Source organism: Pteropus vampyrus, unplaced genomic scaffold (genome assembly GCF_000151845.1).
Source record: "Pteropus vampyrus isolate Shadow unplaced genomic scaffold, Pvam_2.0 Scaffold335, whole genome shotgun sequence".
NCBI classification, from domain to species: domain Eukaryota; kingdom Metazoa; phylum Chordata; class Mammalia; order Chiroptera; family Pteropodidae; genus Pteropus; species Pteropus vampyrus.
Window position 1 is genome coordinate 1,662,026 of NW_011889116.1, and position 21,397 is coordinate 1,683,422.

The 21,397-nt window shown below is 39.9% G+C and overlaps 1 protein-coding gene across 1 annotated transcript in view; it reads left to right on the forward strand.

Moving 5' to 3' along the window:
- LOC111730769 (endogenous retrovirus group S71 member 1 Env polyprotein-like) overlaps window positions 1-20,286 on the forward strand; it is a 43,709-nt gene extending 23,423 nt beyond the window's left edge. The window contains exon 5 of the mRNA XM_023522177.1: window positions 20,222-20,286. Coding sequence (XP_023377945.1) covers window positions 20,222-20,286 — 65 coding nt within the window. The remainder of the gene's footprint in view (window positions 1-20,221) is intronic.
- The last annotated feature ends 1,111 nt before the right edge of the window (window positions 20,287-21,397 follow it).

Genomic DNA, 21,397 nt, shown 5'->3' on the forward strand with positions numbered 1-21,397 from the left:
ATCAGAAGAAATAGACTTCAAGATAAAAAAGATAAAGAAAGATACTGAGGGACACTTCATAATGATAAAGGGAATCATGCACCAAGAAGACATAACATTTATTAATATCTGTGCTTCCAGTCAGGGAGCCCCAGAATATGTAAAGCAATTACTAACAAAACTAAAGGGAGAAACAGACTAAAACAATGTCGTAGTAGGGAACCTAAATACCCGACGATCGGATATGGACAGATCATCCAAACAGAAAATCAATAAAAAAATCACATCCTTAAATGACACATTAGACCAACTGGACATAATTGACATTTACAGAGCCTTCCATCCCAAAACAGCTGCTTATAATTTCTTCTCTAGTGCACATGGAACATTCTCAGGAATTGACCACATACTGAGACACAGAGGTAGCCTTCACAAGTATGAGAGGGTTGAAATCACACCAACCATATTCTCTGATCATAATGCTTTGAAACTAGAGATTGACTGCAAAAAGAAATCAGGAAGAACCACAAATACATGGAGATTAAAAAACATGCTACTGAAGCATAACTGAATCAGAGAAGAAATAAAAAGAAAGATCAAGAGATACATAGAAACAAATGATAATGATAATGCAACATATCAAAACTTTTGGGACATGACAAAAGCGGTCATAAGAGGAGAGTTCATATAATAACAGGCCTATCTCCAAAAATAAGACCAAATAAACAACCTAACGCTTCATCTTAAAAACTAGAAAAAGAAGAACTAATGAAGCCTAAAGTCAGCAGAAGGAAAGAAATCATCAAAATTAGAGCAGAAATAAATGAAATTGAAAACAAAAAAGAAATAGAAAAAATAAATGCAATAAAGAGCTGGTTCTTTGAGAAATAAATAAAATTGACAACCCCCTGGCTAGGTCCACTAAAGAAAAAAGAGAAAGGACACAAATAAACAAAATCAGGGATGAAAGGGGAAATTATGACTGGCATCGCAGAAATACAAAGGATCATACAAGAATACTAAGAAAAAGTATAGAACACCAAATTTGGTAACCTAGAAGAAATGGACCAGTACTTAGAACAATATAACCTTCCTAGACTGAATTAAGAACTGGAAAATCTAAATAGACCAATCAGCAGTATGGAAATTGAAGCAATCATCAAAAACCTGTCAAAAAGTAAAAGTCCAGGACCAGATGGATTTACCATTGAATTCTACCAAACATTAAAGAAGATTTAATACCTATTCTCCTCAAACTCTTCCAAAATATCGAAGAGGAGGCAATGCTTCCCAGCTCATTTTATGAGGCCAATATTACCCTGATACCAAAACCTGGTAAGGGTGACAGAAAAAAAGAAAACTATGGAACAATATCTCTCATGAACACAGATGCAAAAATCCTAAAAAAGATACTAGCGAACTGAATACAGCAACATATTAAAAACATTATATACAGTGATCGAGCGGGCTTCATCGCAGGGGCACAGGGATGGTTCAACATACGCAAATCGATTAATGTGATACACCGTATAAACAAATTAAAAAATAAGAATCATAGTATCATATCTATAGATACAGAAAAAGCCTTCGATGAGATACAGCACCCATTTATGATCAAAACACTTAACAAAATTGGTATAGAAGAAAAGTACCTTAACATAATAAAGACCATATATGACAAACTCTCAGGCAACATTATAATTAATGGTGAAAAACTAAAAACCTTCCCTCTAAGATCAGGAACAAGGCAAGGCTGCCCACTATTGCCAGTTGTTTAATATAACATTGGAGGCCCTAGCGAGTGCAATCAGGCAAGAGAAAGATATAAAAGGCATCCAAATAGGAAACGAAGAAGTCAAACTGTCACTATTTGTGGATGACATGATTCTCTATATCGAAAACCCTGAAGACTCCACAAGAACACTACTAGAAACAATAAGAAAATAGAGTACAGTTTCTGGATACAAAATCAATATTCAAAATCCATAGTGTTCCTGTACTCTAATAATGAAGTGTCAGAAAAAGAAGTGGAATAAAAGAATTCCTTTTGCAATTGCAACAAGAAGAATAAAATATCTAGGAATATATCTTACGAAATGTGTGGAAGACCTATATAATGAAAACTGTAGGACCCTATTAAAAGATATCGAAGATGATACAAAGAAATGAAAAGATATTCCGTGTTCTTGGGTTGGAAGAATCAACATAATTAAAATGACCATATTACCTAAAGCATTATACAGATTTAGTGCAATTCCCATCAAAATCCCATCGGCTTTTTTCAAAGAAATAGAACAAAAAAATCATCAGATTTGTATGGAAGCACAAAATACCCTGAATTACCAAAGTTATCCTGAAAAGAAAGAATGAGGCTGGAGGCCTCACTCTGCCTGACTTCAAATTATACTACAAAGTGACAGTAATCAAAATGGCATGGTTTTGGCAGCAAAACAGACACACGGAGCAGTGGAACACAATAGTCCAAAAGTAAACCCATATTTATATGGGCTAATAATTTTTGACAAAAAAAGCCAAAAACATACAGTGGAGAAAAGAAAGCCTCTTCAATAAATGGTGCTGGGAAAACTGGAAAGCCACCTGCAAAAGAATTAAACTAGACTCTTGTCTATCACTACACACAAAAATTAACTCAAAATGGATTGAGGACCTGAATATAAGACCTGACACAATAAAATGCATAGAAGAAAACATAGGAACTAAACTCGAGGAGCTTGGACTTAAAGAGGATTTTATGAATTTGACCTCAAAAGCAAGGGAAGTGAAAGCTAGAATAAATGAATAGGACTACATCAAACTTAAAAGCTTCTGCACTGCGAAAGAAACAGTCATCAAGGTAAAGAGACAACCATCCGAATGGGAAAATATATTTGCAAGCAAAGCCTCCGATAAGGACCTAATATCCAAAATATACAAAGAACTCATACAACTCAATAACAACAACAACGACAACAAAGTGATCCAATCAAAAAAATAGTCAAAGGATCTGAACAGACACTTTTCCCTAGAAGACATACAAATGGCCAACAAACATATGAAAAGATGCTCAACCTCGCTTGTTATTAGGGAAATGCAAATCAAAACCACAATGAGATACCATCTCACACCTGTTAGAATAGCTATAATCAACAGGACAAGTAATAAATGTTGGAGAGCATGCAGAGAAAAAGGAACCCTCATACACTGCTGTTGGGACTGCAAATTTGTACAGCCACTGGGGAAAACAGTATGGAGTTTCCTTTAAAAACTAAGAATTGATATACCATATGATCCAGCAATTCCTCTACTGGGTATTTACCTCAAAGACATGAAAACTCATATCCGAAAAGATAATTTGCACACTTATGTTCATAGCATCATTATTCACGGTGGTCAGGACATGGAAGCAACGAAAGTGTCCTACGATAGATGACTGGCTAAAGAAGCTGTGGTACATATATACAATGGAATATTAGTTAGCCATAAGAAGAGATGAAATACTGCCATTTGCGACAACATAGATGGACCTCGAGATAATAATGCTAAGCGAAACAAGCCAGACAGAAAAGTTTGAAAATCACATGATATCACTTATGTGTGAGATATAAACCTAAAAGTAACAAATGAACAGGATAAACAAACAGAGACTCATGGATATGGACAATGGACTAGTGCTTACCAGAGAGTAGGGTGTGGGGGAGGGGGAGAAGTAGATAGGGTAAAGGGGGTCAAATACGTGGTGATAGAAAGAAATCTAACTGTAGGAGGTGAATACATAATGTAAACATGCATATGCCTTACTGTTAAAGTCTACAGCTGAAACTTATTGGATTTCATTAACCAATGTCACCATAAAAAATAAATTAATGTAAAAAGAAAGAACCCAAAAGAAATGAAAACTTTTGTTCACAAAAAGACTTGACAAGAATGTTCATAGCAGCCTCATTCATAGTAGCCAAAAACTGAAGAGACCAAGTGACTATCACCAGAAAAATGGATACTAATCTGTGGTATATTCATACAATGGAATTCTACTCAAAAATAAATGGAAGAGACTAGTGGTAGATGCGATAACCTGGATGAATCTTAAAACTTTATGCTGAGTGAAAATAATTTTCACAAAAGAATATATATTTTACCTAGAACAGACAAAACATATCTATCATGGAGAAAGAAAAAAAAAACAACAGAATGGCGGTTACCTAATGGGAATGGGACCAGTGATTTACTTGAAGGGGAATTAGGAAACCATATAGGAGTGATGGTAATGTTTTATATCTTGATGGAGGTTTGCATTACACAGATGTGTATGTACTTGTTAGAACTCAGTGAATATACACTTATGGTTTAGACAATCCATGGAGTATAAATTTCACCTTAAAAGTCTGTAAGCAAAAATTGAACTCTAGTTAATGATAATGCATGCTGAAGTGTTTGGGGATGAAGTATACAGTACTGATGTTCTAGACTTACTTTGTAATAATTTGAATTATGGATAGAGGAATAGATTTATATGTGATGAAACAAATAGGACAAAATGCTCAAGTGGCCACCACCTGAATTCATTCCATAATTTAAAAAATTTTACTTTATGTTTAATTTTTTTGATAATAAAATGTTGGAAAAAGCAATAATGAGATACTATCTTACATCCATCAGATTGGCATAAATGAGAACTGAGTACTGTGTGAGATGTGGTGAAATCTGAGCTGTAGCGGAAGTGTAAGTTAGTAAAACCATTTAGAGAGTAATTTATCTAGTAAAGCTAAAGATGCTCATATTTTGTGACTCGGAAATTCTTCTTTTAAGTATACAACCTAGAATTTCATGTGCCCAAGAATATATATGCAAGAATGTTCTTTGCAACATAGTTTTCTCCGGTAATCTTTTATTTTGAAACATTTAAAATATTAAATTAAAAGAGTAATACAATGAATACCTACATACCTTTTATTAATTATTAGCATTTTACCACATTTGCTTTATTTATCTATATGTAAATATACATTATTTTTTCTGAATCATTTGAGAGTAAATTGCACTCGATCTCTAAATATTTCAGTATGTATTTCCTAAAGCAAAGGCACTTTTCTACATAACCACAATATGATAATACTCAAGACATTTTAACATTCGTTGTAATGCTATTATCTAACTTTTAATCCATATTCAAATTTCTCCAATTATTGTAATAATGTCCTTTAGTGGTGTTTTAAACTCCATTTAGTATGTATGTATACTAACCCATGAATATGTACGTTAAAATATTTCTATATGTAGTCATCGGTATCTACATTAACCTAAATATGAGTTCATACTGATGTCTTCAAATCTATCATCACATGAATCATTCTAGCCTCTTCCTCTTGGTTATCTGTAACCTTTCAATCCAACAGTGAGAAACATGTCTCCTATCATCCACTATCCACTTACTGTTCAGTTCCAATGTACACATCCAGCAGTTTCAGATTGTTAACCCTTATTCCCATGGGAAATAAATTTGCCAACCAGAGTTCAGTGCTTATGTACAGTTTATTTTGCCTTTAGTCTTAAAGACTTCACTAATTTCTTAAGGTACTTAGGTTAGCACCACCCCCTCTTTAGTGAGGTTATGTCATGCATTTGTAGTTAAATTCTTTTGTTACAGTCTTCAGTCCATCCTTGGATTCCTTTGATATCTTAAATGATTTTCTTCCTTAATTTGCATACATTGAGGTTTACTCTTTGAGCTGTAAGAATCTCTGGGTTTTGACAAATGATAATCAAAACCTTGAAGCAGCCAAAATATCCTTCAATATGTGAGTGGATAAACAAACTGTAGTAAATCCCTACAATGGAATATTATTATGCAATGAAAAGAAATATACTATCAATCCACACAAAAGTATGGATGAATCTTAGATGCATATAATTAAGCAAAAGAAGCCAATCTGAAAAGGTAACATACTGTATATTTCTAACTATATGACATTCTGGAAAAGACAAAACTGTGGAGAGAATAAAAAGGCCAGTGGTTACCAGAGGTTAGGCGGGAGGGAAGGATGAATAGGCAGATGTTGATTCGCAAACTGGCCCCTGTACATGGAGGGCAAGGAGAGACCAAAGAAAGAGGCAGACGACTCCAGATTGGTAGGTGGCAAGTTTAATAAGCAAGGGAACTTACTTATGAGGCTTGTTTTGGGTGGCTGTAAGATGAATAGATCCCCACACTCACCTGCCAGAATCTTAAAAGTTTATATAGAGGCTTTAACTGGTTTCAGTCACATATAGTGTCCAGAAGGTTTCAACAACACATAGCTCTTTCAAAGCTCTCACTGTGAGAATGGTGGGCAGGACATACATTCCAAGGACGGGAGGGGGTAAGGAGCCTCCATTTGTCCAAATCCAACTCTCAGGTCAGCGGTAGTCACGTCTTTCTTCTCGATGACCTCCTACAATAGCAGAGAACAAAGGAATTTTTTAGGGCAACAAAACTACTTTGTATACTATAATGGTGGATACAGGTTATTGTACATTTGTTCAAACCTATAGAATGTCTAACAACACCAAGAGTGAATGCTAATGTAAACTATGGACTTTGGGCAATTATGATGTGTCAATGTAGATTCATCAATTGTAACAAATGTACCACTCTGGTGGGGGATCTTTATAGTGAGGGAGGCTGTGCATCATTGGGGATGGGGGGCATATGGGAACTCAGTGCTTTCTGCTCAGCTTTTCTGTGAACCTAAGACTGTTCTAAAAATAAAGTCTAAAGGAAAAAAATAAGTGGATGGTTACACAGGTATATTGCTTGTATTATTCTTCATACTTGTTTGTATGTTTGAAATGTTTGATAATTAAAAAAAAAGATGTTTGCAAAACACATTTTTTCAGGATTCAAAACAATGTTGAATTGTATGTAAATGTTCATAGCAGTTTTATTAATAATAGCCCCAAACTGGAAACAACTGTTCACCATCAGGTAAATGGCTAAACAAACTGTGGTAAATCCACTCAGTGGAATATCACTCAGCAATAAAAAAGAACAAATCACTGACATATGCAACAACCTGCAAGAATTTCAGAAACATAAAGTTGAGCAAAAGGAGCCATACACGAGTTCATATATTATGATTCCATTTAGATGAAGTATTTATAAACGAAAATCAAAATAGTAGTTGTCCCTTTGGGGAGAGTGGTGGTAATTGACTGGAAAGGGGCAAATGGGAACTTTTTTCCCGAATTGAATATTATTCTCATATAATATTGTATAAATATAATATTGTATAAATATAAGGTGTACTATGTGTTGATTTGATACATTTGTATATTGCAATGTGATAACCACTGTAGCATTAGCTAACACCTCTGTCATGTCACACAATTATTATTTCTTTCTTGTTGTAAGAACAACTAAGATCTAGTCTCATAGCAACTTTGAAGTTTATAATACAATCTTGTTGACTATAATCACTGTGTTGTGGATTAGATCTTCAGGACTTATTTATCTGCTAGTTGCAAGTTTAAGTGGGAACTTTTTGAGATGATCAAAATGTTCTATATCTAGATAGGGGTGGTGTTTATGTGGGTAATATATCTGTCAAAAACTCTTCAAGCAGCACACATAAAATCTACATACAATTTTATGTAAATTATATCTCAATTTAAAAATTGGAAAAAATGCTGAAGATGTTGTGTCTTAGAGATGATCTTAGCTGAGGTGTATGGAAGGGGAACAAATTAGTTTATAGGCCCTTCACTTACTGCTATAAACAACAACAGCCTTCAGTGGGTAGGAGGACTCAGCCTTGTCAATGGAATCAACTGTAGCCTCAACCCATCATGCTTTGTATGCAATCACAGCTTTGTTGTGTGGAATGGCTCAAGGCTTGTCACACTCACACATGAGACAAGGCACAACCAAGGGCTAGGCCTGACTGACTTGGCATTTAGACATTTTATTATTTAAGGAAAAAGAAGAATAAACCTAAGGTGCCAGCTCCCTGTGATTCCTGTCCCACATACTAAAAAAGACAATGACAAAACAATAGTGTGTTGATATTCCTGAGAAGCCCATTCTTGGTTGCCACTATGGATTTTATGTTCTGTAGCTCTATTCTGAAGGAGTATGACAGAAAACTCCATACCTTATCAGAACTGGGGAGGCAATGAGAAGCTGTCTCATGACAGCCTTGTAGGGGAGGTAGGGAGGTGAGTGGGAGATAGCCTCATAGTAGCTCTTACAGGCCTCCTGTTTCGTGTTCCAGGAGGATAGCAAGGCATTTCACCAAAACTCAGGTAGTTCAAGCCTTTGCCTATGAGGTTATGTGCAATGTCGTCACGGAAGAGCCATTTCCCTAATAAGGCTATTTCTCTATAGACAATGAATAGAAACGATAGCAGCAGTGGCCTTGGGTAAGTGGAAGGAGTCAGGCAATGAACGATCTGGCAATGACCTGGATTGATCATGATTTGGAAGAAATGCAAGTTCTAATTTTTCTGGTAACTGAGTATGTTAGTTCCTAGAATCCTTGTGTTGTCCTAGAAATTGATTCTCTTCCCTTTGTCACACCTTGCTAAGGGAGAGAAGGAATTAGTGGTAGTTTACGAGTTTGGCCTTTATATTAATTGCAACACACTTTACTTTTTATTACATTGTTCTTTCTAGAGTGTAGGTTCCATTTTCTCAATTAATTCTTTGGCTTTTATTTAGAAATTTCTGAGTAAAGATCTCTTTCTGTGTTAAGGAAAGGGCTCTTAACTGGTATTTGGGCCTAAATAACACTTGTAGCCAGGTTTCGGTCCAAAGAGAGCAGACTAAGTCAATAATTCTACTTCAAGATGGTTTCTGAATAAGGCCTACTTCTGTTTGGGTATGCCACATGTTAGAAAACAATAGGAAATATTAAGACTAATATTCAAAAGTCAATAACACACAGGAAGCCTGTGGACTATTTTAAAAATACCATATTGGAAGTCTGAGAAAATATATCCCAACAATAAAAAATACTATGCACTTGGGAAATAAAATATGTAGCTTGATTAACTAGCAAAGTCAAAGAGGCTATTGTAAGGGGGGAAGGGTGTCTTTCAAAAAGTGAAAATATAGTTTCTAATGAGGAGAACAGGGAAGTCTGGAAAATATGGCAGCTCAGATACAAAGTATAAATTACATGGACTAAAAAAGAATGAATTCTTTGCCAGGGACTCTAAAGCTCCTCTCTGAAATATATCCAGGGGAAAGCCAGGTGGAAAATCAGGGATTACAAGGATTAAAAAGGGATTTGACACGTGGCAGGAGCTTGAAAGGTGGGGGTTTCAGGTTGCTGGTGGTTTAATTGACAGGGCTTTGGCAAAGCTTTCGGGGATGCCCTAGAGAGCTGATTAAGAAACATATCTTTCTCTCTCTCTCTCTCTCTTCTTTCCTCCTATGTCAGTCTCTGGCTCTTTCCTGAATTGGCTTTGCTTTGCTCTTCTTTGCCTTGATTGTCTTTTTCCTGCTTCTCCTTGACCTGATCTTGATCATCTCCAAATTGTGGTGCCTAGGGAGACTGCAGAACTCTTGGAACTGGGCTTACTCTAGAAGCATACAAGTTTTCACCTAAAATCACTACCAAGAAATTTCTGCACCCAACTAGTTCTGATCAGGTGTAGGTGAGGGACAAATAGTTGCATCAAGGTGCTTTACTCTTTCCTCTGGTGATAAAGAGGGTTGATAACCTGGTCACCCTTGGCCCAGTAGGGTTTGGCTAGGGGAGCCTGACACCTGATGGTCACATTTGGGAGGTGCAGGAGAGTACATAATAGCCCCATGTCTATCATTTAGTTACCTACCTACCATTCATTGAGCTATTTGCTTTATATAAATTATCTCATTTGAAATTCACAGCAATCCTGTGCTTGAAATATTAATTATTTATGTTAAGCAGATATAAACTGATTTAAGCAATGGAGCAAATATTTCTTTTTTTTCTTTTCTCAGTTCCTAGGATGGTACCTGGCACATAGTAGGTTTCCAGGAAATGTTTGTTGAGATAATATTTTTTACTTATCAACATCATGAACCTTTAATTCAGAGGGCAGTCTCTTTGTAATAGAGTTGATGTGACTACAGTGCTACCAGCCGGATAAACTTAGACTCAGTTTCATGCAACTCTTGCTTAAATACCCTTTCCCATAAATCTCTCCATCTTAGATACCTGGAGACCAAGTATGATTCTATGAAAAGTTCAAGTCTATTGAAACTCTACTCAACTACAATCATCCTGGACTCTTAACCCTGGACACCACGAGGTTGAGTGTCTGTCCATGCAACCATTTCATATTGAGAAACCACCAGGAAACTACAGGATACAGTCAGCTGAGGCTGTTCAAATGCTGCCTTCTTAGAGTCCTACATCTGGACATTAGGTGCCTAAGGTGGATGCTTGTTGATAGAAACAGTAAAGTTGCTCAACATGATGGCCAATTTGTTAGAGTGGAAAGCTGTGAGTTAAGTGACAACATCGAGAGAGAGAGAGAGAGAGAGAGAGAGAGAGAGAGAGAGAGAGAGAGAGAGAGAGAGAGAGAGAGAGAGAGAGAGAGAGACAGAGACTGAGACTAGTAGGTTGTTAAACAACCACAATGAAGAAGAGAAGATGGATGGTATGAACCTCAAAGAAGCAGTATTAAAAGAGTTATCGCTTGGAAGTAGTGACAAAGTAGTAGGAGAATGCCGACCCTATTTCTGGGTCCTGTGATATGTGGAGAATGAAAGAATGAGCATCCATCTTCCTGAGGGAGATGCAGAGGATATGATGTCTTGAGGTGAGAACTGTGTTTCATTTAAGACCAGAAAGTGGGAGAGTTTCCATGGAAGAGAGTTTGTCTGTCTTTGAGAATTCTCTAGGACCAAGTGGAAAGGTCTGTGAGGGAAAAGTGCAGTGGGAATTTGAGTGGGTGAGGAAGCACAAAGTGGTGTGGAGATGAAAGAAGAGAGAGGTTAAGTGATCAGAGGGGCTTCATCTTGGAATGTGGCCAAACATGATAGGATGTAAAGAAGGGCGATTATTAGCTTTCTTCAAAGCTAAGGCAGGCTGAGGCTCTTGGCTATGGTTGGAGATTGGGACATTTAGAGTCATTAGTTTGAAACTCATCAGGGAGGGGTCTGGAGCCATCAGCACAGAAGTGGTGATTGCAGAGATAAAATCAAAGCCATCTGAATGATTAACCTTGGCAGGTAGAAAAGGCAGGGAGCAGAAGGTGAATAGTGCCTTGAAAAGGCTGAAGAGTAAAAGTCTGTACACATTGGCTGACCCCACATGAAGAAGTGTTTTCTCAGAAATCAGTAAGCTGCCCCATAATAAATGGTATGTTCTTAAACCCCAAACCTTATTGGGTTCCTTCTTTATCTTTTGATTTCAGCTCTTCTTGGATGAAAGCTTTCTGAGCTTGGTTGGCAGGCTCTCGGTGCTTCCTTTTAGACATCTCTTGTAGATTCTCATGGACTCCATTAAGGTCTGTGCTCCTTGAGACCATGGATCAACCATGTCTATCTCTCAAATGCCCCTCTATCACTGTCTCTGCCTATTTGACATGTTTTCATAATCGAAATAAAGGAAGTGGAGGAGTTGAAGGTCCAGAGAGACTTTGAGGTGGAGAAGAGGGAAATTGGGCAAGCATATGTTGATGTCCTCATTCTTTCCTGTACAAAGGAAGGAATGATCATTGGCTGAAGGTGAGAAGGGTAATTCATACCTTATGGGGTTGTTGTGAGTATTGAATGTGATAGTTGATGTGAAGCATTTAGCACAGCATGTGGCTCAATAAATTGGAGTTTTAAAAAGATCCCTGTGGGGAAGACAAAGTCCTGGCTGGGCATGGCAGTAGTCAAGGCAACTGACAAAGGTTGGGCAAGGTTTAATAACTAGAGAAATGGTATGGAGCTGGGTAGGTGGTGTACAGCTGAGTAGCACTCGGCAATGGATGAGCGAACAGATAGGAACTGAGATCTAAGCAAAGAGAGACCAGCAAGCTACTAAAGCTCAAGAAATAAATTGAGGTTCCATCACATCATATAACTTTAAGCAGTGAGTTTTAAGGGAAGTATGGATGCTGGCAAACCATGTGCTAGCCAGGGGGCCGCCTTGGACCCAAAGGTTATACTTTACCTGACTTGGACTCCAAGGGCCATCTGTTATGACCCATTATGGAGGCCTGACTTTGTAATGAACCTAGGCAGTCTTATTTAGTTTCTTTAATAAGAATAGATAGGAAGAGGGAGTAGAGAAATTGGGCCAGGGCAGGGCACTGACAAAAGGAGAAGTGAATTGGGAAATTTAGGATAGTAGAAGGCATATTGTTGGACTGTTTTATAATGGGATGAAACAAAAGAAGGGAAAATATTTTGTAGGATGGCAGATAACTACAAAAAAGAAGGGAAGAGATTGAATAAAACATATATCTGGTTTCCCTGCATCAAATATAGTACCTAGAATCCAAATATGTATTTGTTAGAAATTTAATTCTAAATAAGAACACAATAAATCTCTAAAATATAAAGTGAATTTATTTATTAAAGTGGATTAAAACCATACTATCAAAATTAATAAGATGTAAAAACATCAAACAGGATCAATACAAGACATTTCCCCAGGAAATTTTATTTTATTTTATTTTCCCCTCTTTGATTCCTCTGCCCCCACTTCCACCCCTGACCTATGAATGTTGCCGTCTCCCCCTTTTTCCTGAGGCCTGGTGCCCCTAGCGCACTTGGGGGACCTGGGGTATGGTCTGTGGCTCCACCTGCGGCGTGAATCCAGGACCTTCTGCGCATAAAGCAGACATGCTAACCATTACACTATGGAGCCACCCCCAGGAAACTTTAAATTCCTTCTCTCTAAGAATAAGAGATGTTTCTGTACTTTAAATCAGTGAAAAAATTTAAAATTTATTTGTTATGCTATAAAAAAATCTTAGTCCTATTTTAAATAGGTACCTCTTGGCTAACATGCACTAGTAGTATTTTAGCAGCCATAGTTGCTTGACGGATGTAGATGTTTGATGAAATCCAGTTGGCTAAATTATACTCACTTGTCCAAAGATGAACACACTGGAGAAATAAAAAGAAATCCTTGGCATTTAAGCAAGGTCTATACAAAAAAAAAAAAAGAAAAAAAGAAATGGAAAAATGATGTATTAGTTTCCTATGGCTGCCATAACAAATTACCCCAAATTTGGTGGCTTAAAATGACAGACATTTATTTTTTTATTATTCAAAATTATTGGGGTGACATTGATTAATAAAATCAAATAAGTTTCAAGTGTACAATTCAACAGTATGTTGTATATATATTGCTTTGCGTGTTCACCAAAGTTAAATTTCCTTCCATCACCATATATTTGACTCCCTTTACCAATATTTACCTCTCCCCTCTCCCATTTCCTCTGGCAACCACTAATCCATAGTCTGTGTCCATGAATTTCTGTTTGTTTGTTATGTTTGTTTGTTGCTTTCAGTTTTATATCTCAAGTGTGAGCTAAAACATGATTTTCAACTTTTTCTGTCTAACTTATTTCACTTAGCATGATTACCTCAAGATCCGTCCACGTTGTCACAAATGGCAGTATTTCATTCTTTACCAGTTCTGGAGGCCAGAAGTCTGAAACCAGAGTGTCAGCAGGGCCATGCTTCCTCTGAAGGCTCTAAAGAAGAATCCTTTCTTGCCATTTAACTTCTGGTGGTTGCTAGCAATCCTTGGCTTTTAGATGCATCACTCCAATCTCTCTCCATCTTCACATGGCATTTTCCCTTCTGTGTGTCTCCATGCGTCTGCGTCCAAATTTCCCTTGTCTTATAAAGACACCAGACATGTTGGATTTAGGAGCCACCCTAATCCAGTATGATCTCATCTAAATTTAATTACATCTGTAAAGACCTTATTTCCAAATAAGGTCACACTGACAGGTTTCACATGGACATGAATTTTGAGGGACACTATTCAACTCAGTACACAAGAGATATGGACTCTCTCGAGAGCTGGTATGACCAGGATAGTAAGTGTACTCTGGGTTTCTGAAACTACCACTGGGGACAGAAGAGGAATGACTGGTAGAGAAGCTAAAGAGGAAAGGAGGCAAAGAGTAAATGATAGCATTAAAAGGGAAGGTCCTCACTACTTGTTGGTAATCCAGATTTCTTAGTACCTGAACAGAATGAATATTTGGGAGGACTCCCTGGCCTTCAAGTTGAAACTATTGATGTGACCGATGTGGGAAGAGTAAAGTATTGTGTGTGGAAACCATAGCTGCTTCAGAGTGGGACAGCTTTATGGAGGAATGGGTTAATGCTGTTTCAGAAGAAATTTAGGATGCAGAAATGGGCAGCTTGGTTGTACTGCTGATGGGATGTGTAGCACCCACCCAGACATGGACCTATATCCTACTACCACTCAGCATATTAGAATATGGCCCCTTCCCAGAGCCAGGCCTATAGCTGCAACCCTGCTTAAAAAACCACTAGGTCCACCCTCACCCAAACTCAGACCAAGGCTGACAAAATGACACTACTTACTTAACTCCTGACCAACCTTGCCCTATATCTCACTGCTAGTCAATACATTTCCAGGCAGCTCATGTAATATCACTAGCACTACTTAGCAAGCCTAAATGAAAACTCATGCATTGGCCACAGTATGTATATATATTATCTATCAACATATGTCAGAACAGCCATATCTCATGAGACCCTAAACTCATTCCAACCTTCAGCACGCCTTAACAGAGTCTTGTTCAGATCGCTGCTCACCACTTAGACTCTCACATTCCTTAGCAAATCAGGAGACAGCTCTTACATGAGAACCAGTTGGGCCTCCACCCACATGTCTTTAAAGTTTTCCAAGAAATGGCTCTTCACCAGGCCAGAACATATACTCATACCAATGTATAGCACACCAGTGGACAGATTCAAACTCAAACAAAAACAAGGGTTATTCCATTTACATGCTGCTTCATGGAAAGGTTAGCACAAAAGCCAAGACCTATCTGAACTTACCCGAGATCTAAATATTCTACAGAAATTACAAGACAGATACCAGGGAACACATTTATTTCATCATTCAGTAAACCAGCAGGAACTCCATACCCAGAACAATAATTCAGAACCATTCCAACACTCATCACACTAGGAGACCTTCCCTAACAAGACTAGGGTCTATATTGCAAATTGCTTCTCAGCAAACCAAGAAAAAAAAAAAGCCTTATACAGAAAAGAGATAATATATACCACTATTGAACAGGAAGTTCTTGTTGATCAAGACTGATAATTATACTCACACGTAGCCTATCAGGAAATAACCCTCACTTAGATAAGGTCCTACACCTACATCATTATAAACATCAAAAACAAAATCTGAACTAGACCATGAAACTCCTCATACTACCACTTAGCATAGTGAGAGGATTCACGGCCCCAAATAGAGCCTATATATCTATTTACCAGACAAGGAATACATCCCTGTGAAGAACTGAGCCCTTACACATAGCTGTACCCCTACCACACCACCAGAGAACCCATCTCAGATGGGTACACACAGTCATATGAAAACACATGGCCCACTATCAGACAGCACTAACCCAGAACAGAGTCTTCACCCACTCCTCTCATCTATATACCAAAAGACCAGAAGGCAGTCCCTTCCCAGACTACACTTTGTGGTTGCATCAGTACTGGGCACACCATGACAAAGCTCCCATTGAGACAAACACTTAAACCTATACCATCACTCAGCTCATATGGAGAACCCCACTCCTCAGCTACCAGAGTCTAGGGCACATCCCTTCATCCCCTCTCAGTACCATTGGTGCCTAATTTTTCCCAAAGTTCAACATCTACTTTACAACTGTGCACCTTTAGAGGCAGTATCTGCTGAGGGAAAAGCCATTTCTTCCTTTCCATATCAATGCTTCACACATAAGGAGATAGCCCAGACCAAATTGGGGCCGACACCACCATTTGGTGATCCAACAGCCCAAAATAGGGCCTGTGAACAAATCTCTGCTCAACAAGTCACTGGATAGCTTGTGGAATCAGACCACTGATGTGCATACTGAGCACAGTCTCCTGTCTAGGACAGGACCTAGATAAGCAACTGCTTGGTACAGACAAAGCAACCTCAGAGGGTATAGGGCTAAGTTCACATACCCTCATTTGACATAACAGGAAGCATCAGAATATGAGTTCTACCTAAGCCATTGTTCAGGATACTATGAGAAGGGGCTCCCCAATCAGACCTGGATGTAGATTCCTGCCCAATGTTCAGCAGATCATGAGATAACCCCAAGCCATACCCTATCCCACCACTTGATCAGCAGAACAAACTGTGATGCTGGATCCAGTACCATTTGGAATAACTGCATACAAGACAGTACTCTCACTGTTTCTGTCCCCTCAAAAAGCACAAGATAATTATACTTAGACTAGGGTCTGTACACATGCTACCCCTCAGGCAGGAACTCAGTGTTATTAGCTGTTCAGGATAACAAATGAGAGACTTGGTTCAACCTGGGACCTCACTCTTACCACTTTTCAGCATGCCTGGATTAAGCCCTTAACTCTCTCCTCTACTTCTTCATTCTTTATTCACTCCTTTTTTTACTGGGTTCTACCCCAACATTCCCTTAATAACCTACTATAACTCTTCCATCCTAAACACCAAAGCTGGCCCTTTCCATTTCGATTTCCATTCACATCAGAGCCAGGCTTTCAGAATAGCAGTGTGTAGCCCTGTCTCTACCTCCTCTCTTCCCATTCATTCCTCTATCTCTTTAAGCTGGCTTCTGCCATCGTGCCTGTAAAACCTCTCCTGAGATCACCAGTTACCACATCTAAGGTTGCTTTTCTAGCCCACACCTACTGGACCTGGTTAGGGGATTGGACCCTGGGTCCCAACTTCCTCCGTGAAATGCTCTCCTCCCTCAGGCCCCTGGATTCTGCTCCTGCCTTTCTCTACTTCTCAGCATACCCCTTGTGCCATCCCATGCCCCCGTGGATACTGTTCTCTGGGCCCTAGCAGACCTCCCCCAACACCCCTTTCTTTGCACAAAGACTAGGTGGCCTGTGAGTCTCCTCTCAGGTGTCTCCTCCCCAAGAAGCCCTGGTTGATCCTGCCCACAGTACCTGGACTTGCTTCTCTAGCACAGTGTGACCCTGTGTTCGTGGGCACGCATCTCTCCCTCTAGATCTTAGGTCCTCGTGGGCAGGAACCCCCTGTTGCTTGCCTCTGGGTCCCCGGGACAGGGCTTGATAAAACCGGGTGCCTCTGGAGCTGGAGTGCTGTGTGTCTGGAAACTGGGAGCCCCTGGACCCTGTGTGTGGGATTCCTGAGCTCCCAAGGAACCGGCAGGAGAAGAGACGCTAGCCTGGCCTGTGTGTTGCTGTGGGGAAAGCTGTTATAGAAGGCAGGAGGAGCTGTTGAATCAGGCCCATTCCTGGCAAGGGGCAGCAAGGGCCACCTCTAATGACCCTGAAAGGGCTCAGTAAATGTGTGTAGAATCAGCTGAGAGGCGTCAGTGCAGGCTTAGCCATCGGAGAGGCATAAAAGGCCCTTGAATTCCTACTGTTAGTAAGGATAATTTGGCAGGCAGAAGAGAGGGAGGCAGCATCAGTGGCTTGTAGAGAGAAGTGCCCAGCTGCAGGAACATGAGTAGTAGTGGCCCTACATTTTCAGGTCAAGTGCAGGGCTCTGATGACTTCTGGACATGGAGAGGAGCCAGACCCCTCCCTTTACACAGCTGGAACACTCTCCACAGTAGCGATACACATTCCATCACAGAGATGAGGGTAGGCTGTGGGTGACCAACTGTTCCAGGTTTCCCAGGACTGGGGGATTTCCTGAGAAGAGAGACTTTTCAACTGGGACAGAGCCCTGGGCAAACTGGGATGGTTGGTCACCCTCAGTGCCATTGGAGGGAGTGTCGGTCTCAATCAGGACACCCTTCCCTTTTGCTCTTTAGAGCGGAGGAGATTAAGGGGATCTTGGTCTGAGTAACAGCCTCATCGGGATGTGCCCAGTGGGACTATTGGTCTGCATCCTTCTGGGGATGGCGGGAGGAGGAGGGCTGCCCAGAGGTGGCATGGGTTGGGCCCCCTTCTGGAGGGTTTATCCTAAAGGAGTTGGGTATCAGCTCAGGTTTGGAGCCACTGTGTTTGGTAGATGTATTCATAAGGGCCTGGGACTGAGTAGGGGCTGAGTTCGGATTTGGGGACCCTGTGCTTGACAAGTGTACACATAAAGTCCTGGGAGTAAACTAAGACCATTCTGCATTGTCTTGAGCTGGGGTCTGTTTAATCGAGTATGGCCCACATCTGTCTTGGATAATTCTTAATCTTATACTATGGATTGGGTTAGGCATGTGTGTGTGCTCAGGCCTGTGTTGAACCGGTGTCACAGTGTGCTGAGCGAGAATGAAACCAGAGGTAAACTGAGTATAAGACTTGTGCTACCTGCACCACTCACAGCCAAAAGACCAACACAAGAGTTGGGCTAAACAGAATAAGCATTTATTAGAGGGTTTCAGCTCATGGAGACACAGGCCGGCTATCGCTCCAAAAGCTTGTTTCCCCAAGTGTCTTGGGAGCACTGATTACATAAGTCAGTAGTCATGGAGATTAAGGGAGTGGGGGTGGCCAAGGCCATCTATCTTGTCTTTTCAACCAAGGCTTGTTTCTCAGGCCACTTGGAGGGGAGACAAGAGGAGCTGGATGTCCAGTCCTGGAATCAGCCACTGCATCATCCCATGACTTTGCTCCTTGGCAAAATTAGCTCATCAGGGGAGTAACTGCTTTCCCAAGTGAGTGAGAAAAAAATGTGCTGCTTAGTTACAGAAACAGATAGTGTTTTTGAGAACGTCAGACCAGCCATCTTCTCAAGTGGAGCAGGCAGATAATGTCCATGGGAATGGGCGAAGGAGCATACATTGCCCATGGGAACAGCAGAAAATGTCCTTGGGAGCAGATATTGCCCTGAGAGTCCTTTGTTCATTGTCTTCTTTGGGGCTGCTGACCAAGTAACCCTTTTTGTCTTCTGAGTACATGGAGGGGTTATGCTTGAATTAACCTTATATTCTACCTCAACATAGCTCCTTTATGTCACATTCTTTATGTCAGTTATTCCAGATAGGGGGTCCTTGTATCAGGTCCTTCTTCAAGAAGGTCTTGGCAAAACATACCCTCTCAGTGGAAGCATTAGCAGGTTTCCGAGGGGCAGCCGTCTCACAGTGTGTCTAGCTGAGGGTTGGCCATAAACCCTAGTTTGGGCACAAACTGGCTGTGGAAAGTGCTATCTGTGGGTATGTATGTGAGTCCTGTCCTTGGGAGTAATGCTGTGCCATGTTGCAATCCTGGCTAGTGATGTCTACTGAGATATATAATGGAGATAATGGTATAGACTATGGTGTTCCCTAGCATACTGAGAAGTGGTAGTTTTTACAAACTGGCCTTCTCAGTGTATGTCTGTCCCCTACCTAACTGATGACTGACTCATGCTATTATCTCTGATAGAATTTATGTAGACTGTGCACTCTGAGTTATGGACAGGTTTTGAGTGCCCCAGTTAGAGGCTTCCCATATTTACTCAAAAAGGATGAAGAATTTTCTCAAGTAACAATGGTGTGACTAAAGAGAGACTGTTTTCAGCCTCTCAATAGGAAGCAAGTCTTGAGTCTTGGGGTAATTTAACTGGAGGGTCACAAGCAGAATCTTCTTATAAAAGTTGTGCTGTGGTCTCAGCTTGTGTTACGGAAAGACAATTTCTCCTCTTTGGAAGGTAAGCACAGTACAGTTTTTATAAGGGTCTAATCAGAACCTAGGAATGTGTGTCACTCATCCCAAGTAGCCTAAGCCATCCACCATTCTGAAAAATAAGTGGAGCATCCAAGAATTTAACATGATAGGGAAGGAGTTGGCACACTACAGCCTCTGGGCCACTGCCTGTTTTTGTGAATAAAGTTTTGTTGGAACACACCCACACTCATTTGTTTATGTATTGTTTAACGCTGTTTTTGCACTATAGCATCAGAGTTGAGTAGTTGGGACAGAGGCCATAAAAGCCTTCAAAGTCTCAAATGTTTACTGCTTGGCCCTTTATAGAAAAAGTTTGCCAACTCCTGAGTTAGATAACTGTTCTCATTAGTTCAGCTTGTCTGGGAGAATAATAGCATAAAAATAGCATAAAATTCAGTCTGTTAACCCTTTGACATAGGGTTACATTCTCATCATATTTTACAGATGAAGAAATTGAGATACAGAGGGATGGAGTGATACAGCCAGTAGATGCCCAAACCAAGATCTGACTTTAGTCAGACTGGCTCTACAGACTGGCTCCTAACTACTACAGAGAACTACCTCCTTTGCAGGGCAAAACTAAGATTGCAAACTTTATTGGGTCTTCAAACTGCTAGTGTCATTATGATTCCAAAGCCCCATGCATGAGGCCTCAACCTGTGGCTAGACTGAAGCAACATGCTTCCAGAACACCACTGGGACTCTGGCAGACAGATAATTGCACTATTCTTTATCTGCTGTCTGCTTTCCTTGGTCATGTCTGTGGTGTATGCCTCTCATTCTCCTCTCCTCAACTGTACTCTCCATAGAGAGAAAAGTACAAAGAATTTCATAAGTAGTACCCTGCCATTCACTAGCATTTTCTTATATATGCTTCAGAATTTCAGTTATTAAGAAATAAAATACAGCCCCAGTTGGAGCTCCCTCTGTACTTCTGGATCTCTTTTACTTCCTTCTCCAGAGGTAGACACTATGCTGCAAATGGAGCTTATCTTTCCCATACATGCCAGAATTCTTTACTAGCCTGCCTTTTAAAAAATTTCATCACCCAGTGTGGGCAGGAAATACTAGTTTTTCAGGTTCATATAGTTTCCTCAATCATTTTCATCCCTCCTCTGATGAGTTATCCTTTGTATCTGGTTGTTTGGAGTCCAGCGTGGTCTTGATGATCCTAATCTATTCATGGGTGTGGTTGTCAGGCAACAGATGGGGTGGAGGTAAACAGAACTGGAGTGATGACTGAGTTAGTCTGACATAAATCAGTGCTTCCCATCTCATTCTGTCACATCCAGTTGCCACTCAAAGACTGAAGCAAATACAACAGGGGCACTTGCTACAAAGGTCCTTGCTCAAATAGTATTCCAAAGTATATATTGAACTGGGCAAGGTTACCCAGAGCAAATAAAAACATATTGGTCAAAGGGATGAGGAAAGATAGAACCTAGAAGTCACAAGTAAGATGCAGTGACAAACATTAGCTTCCAAAGATGATCTCTAGTTTCACATAAGAAAAGATGGTAAGGTCAGAAACTGCTCAGAAAATAAAATGTAGGTTATGTTGACACCATAGGCTGTGATGATGAAAGAGTAATAGCGATATGTGCTGCATATGCTTTATTT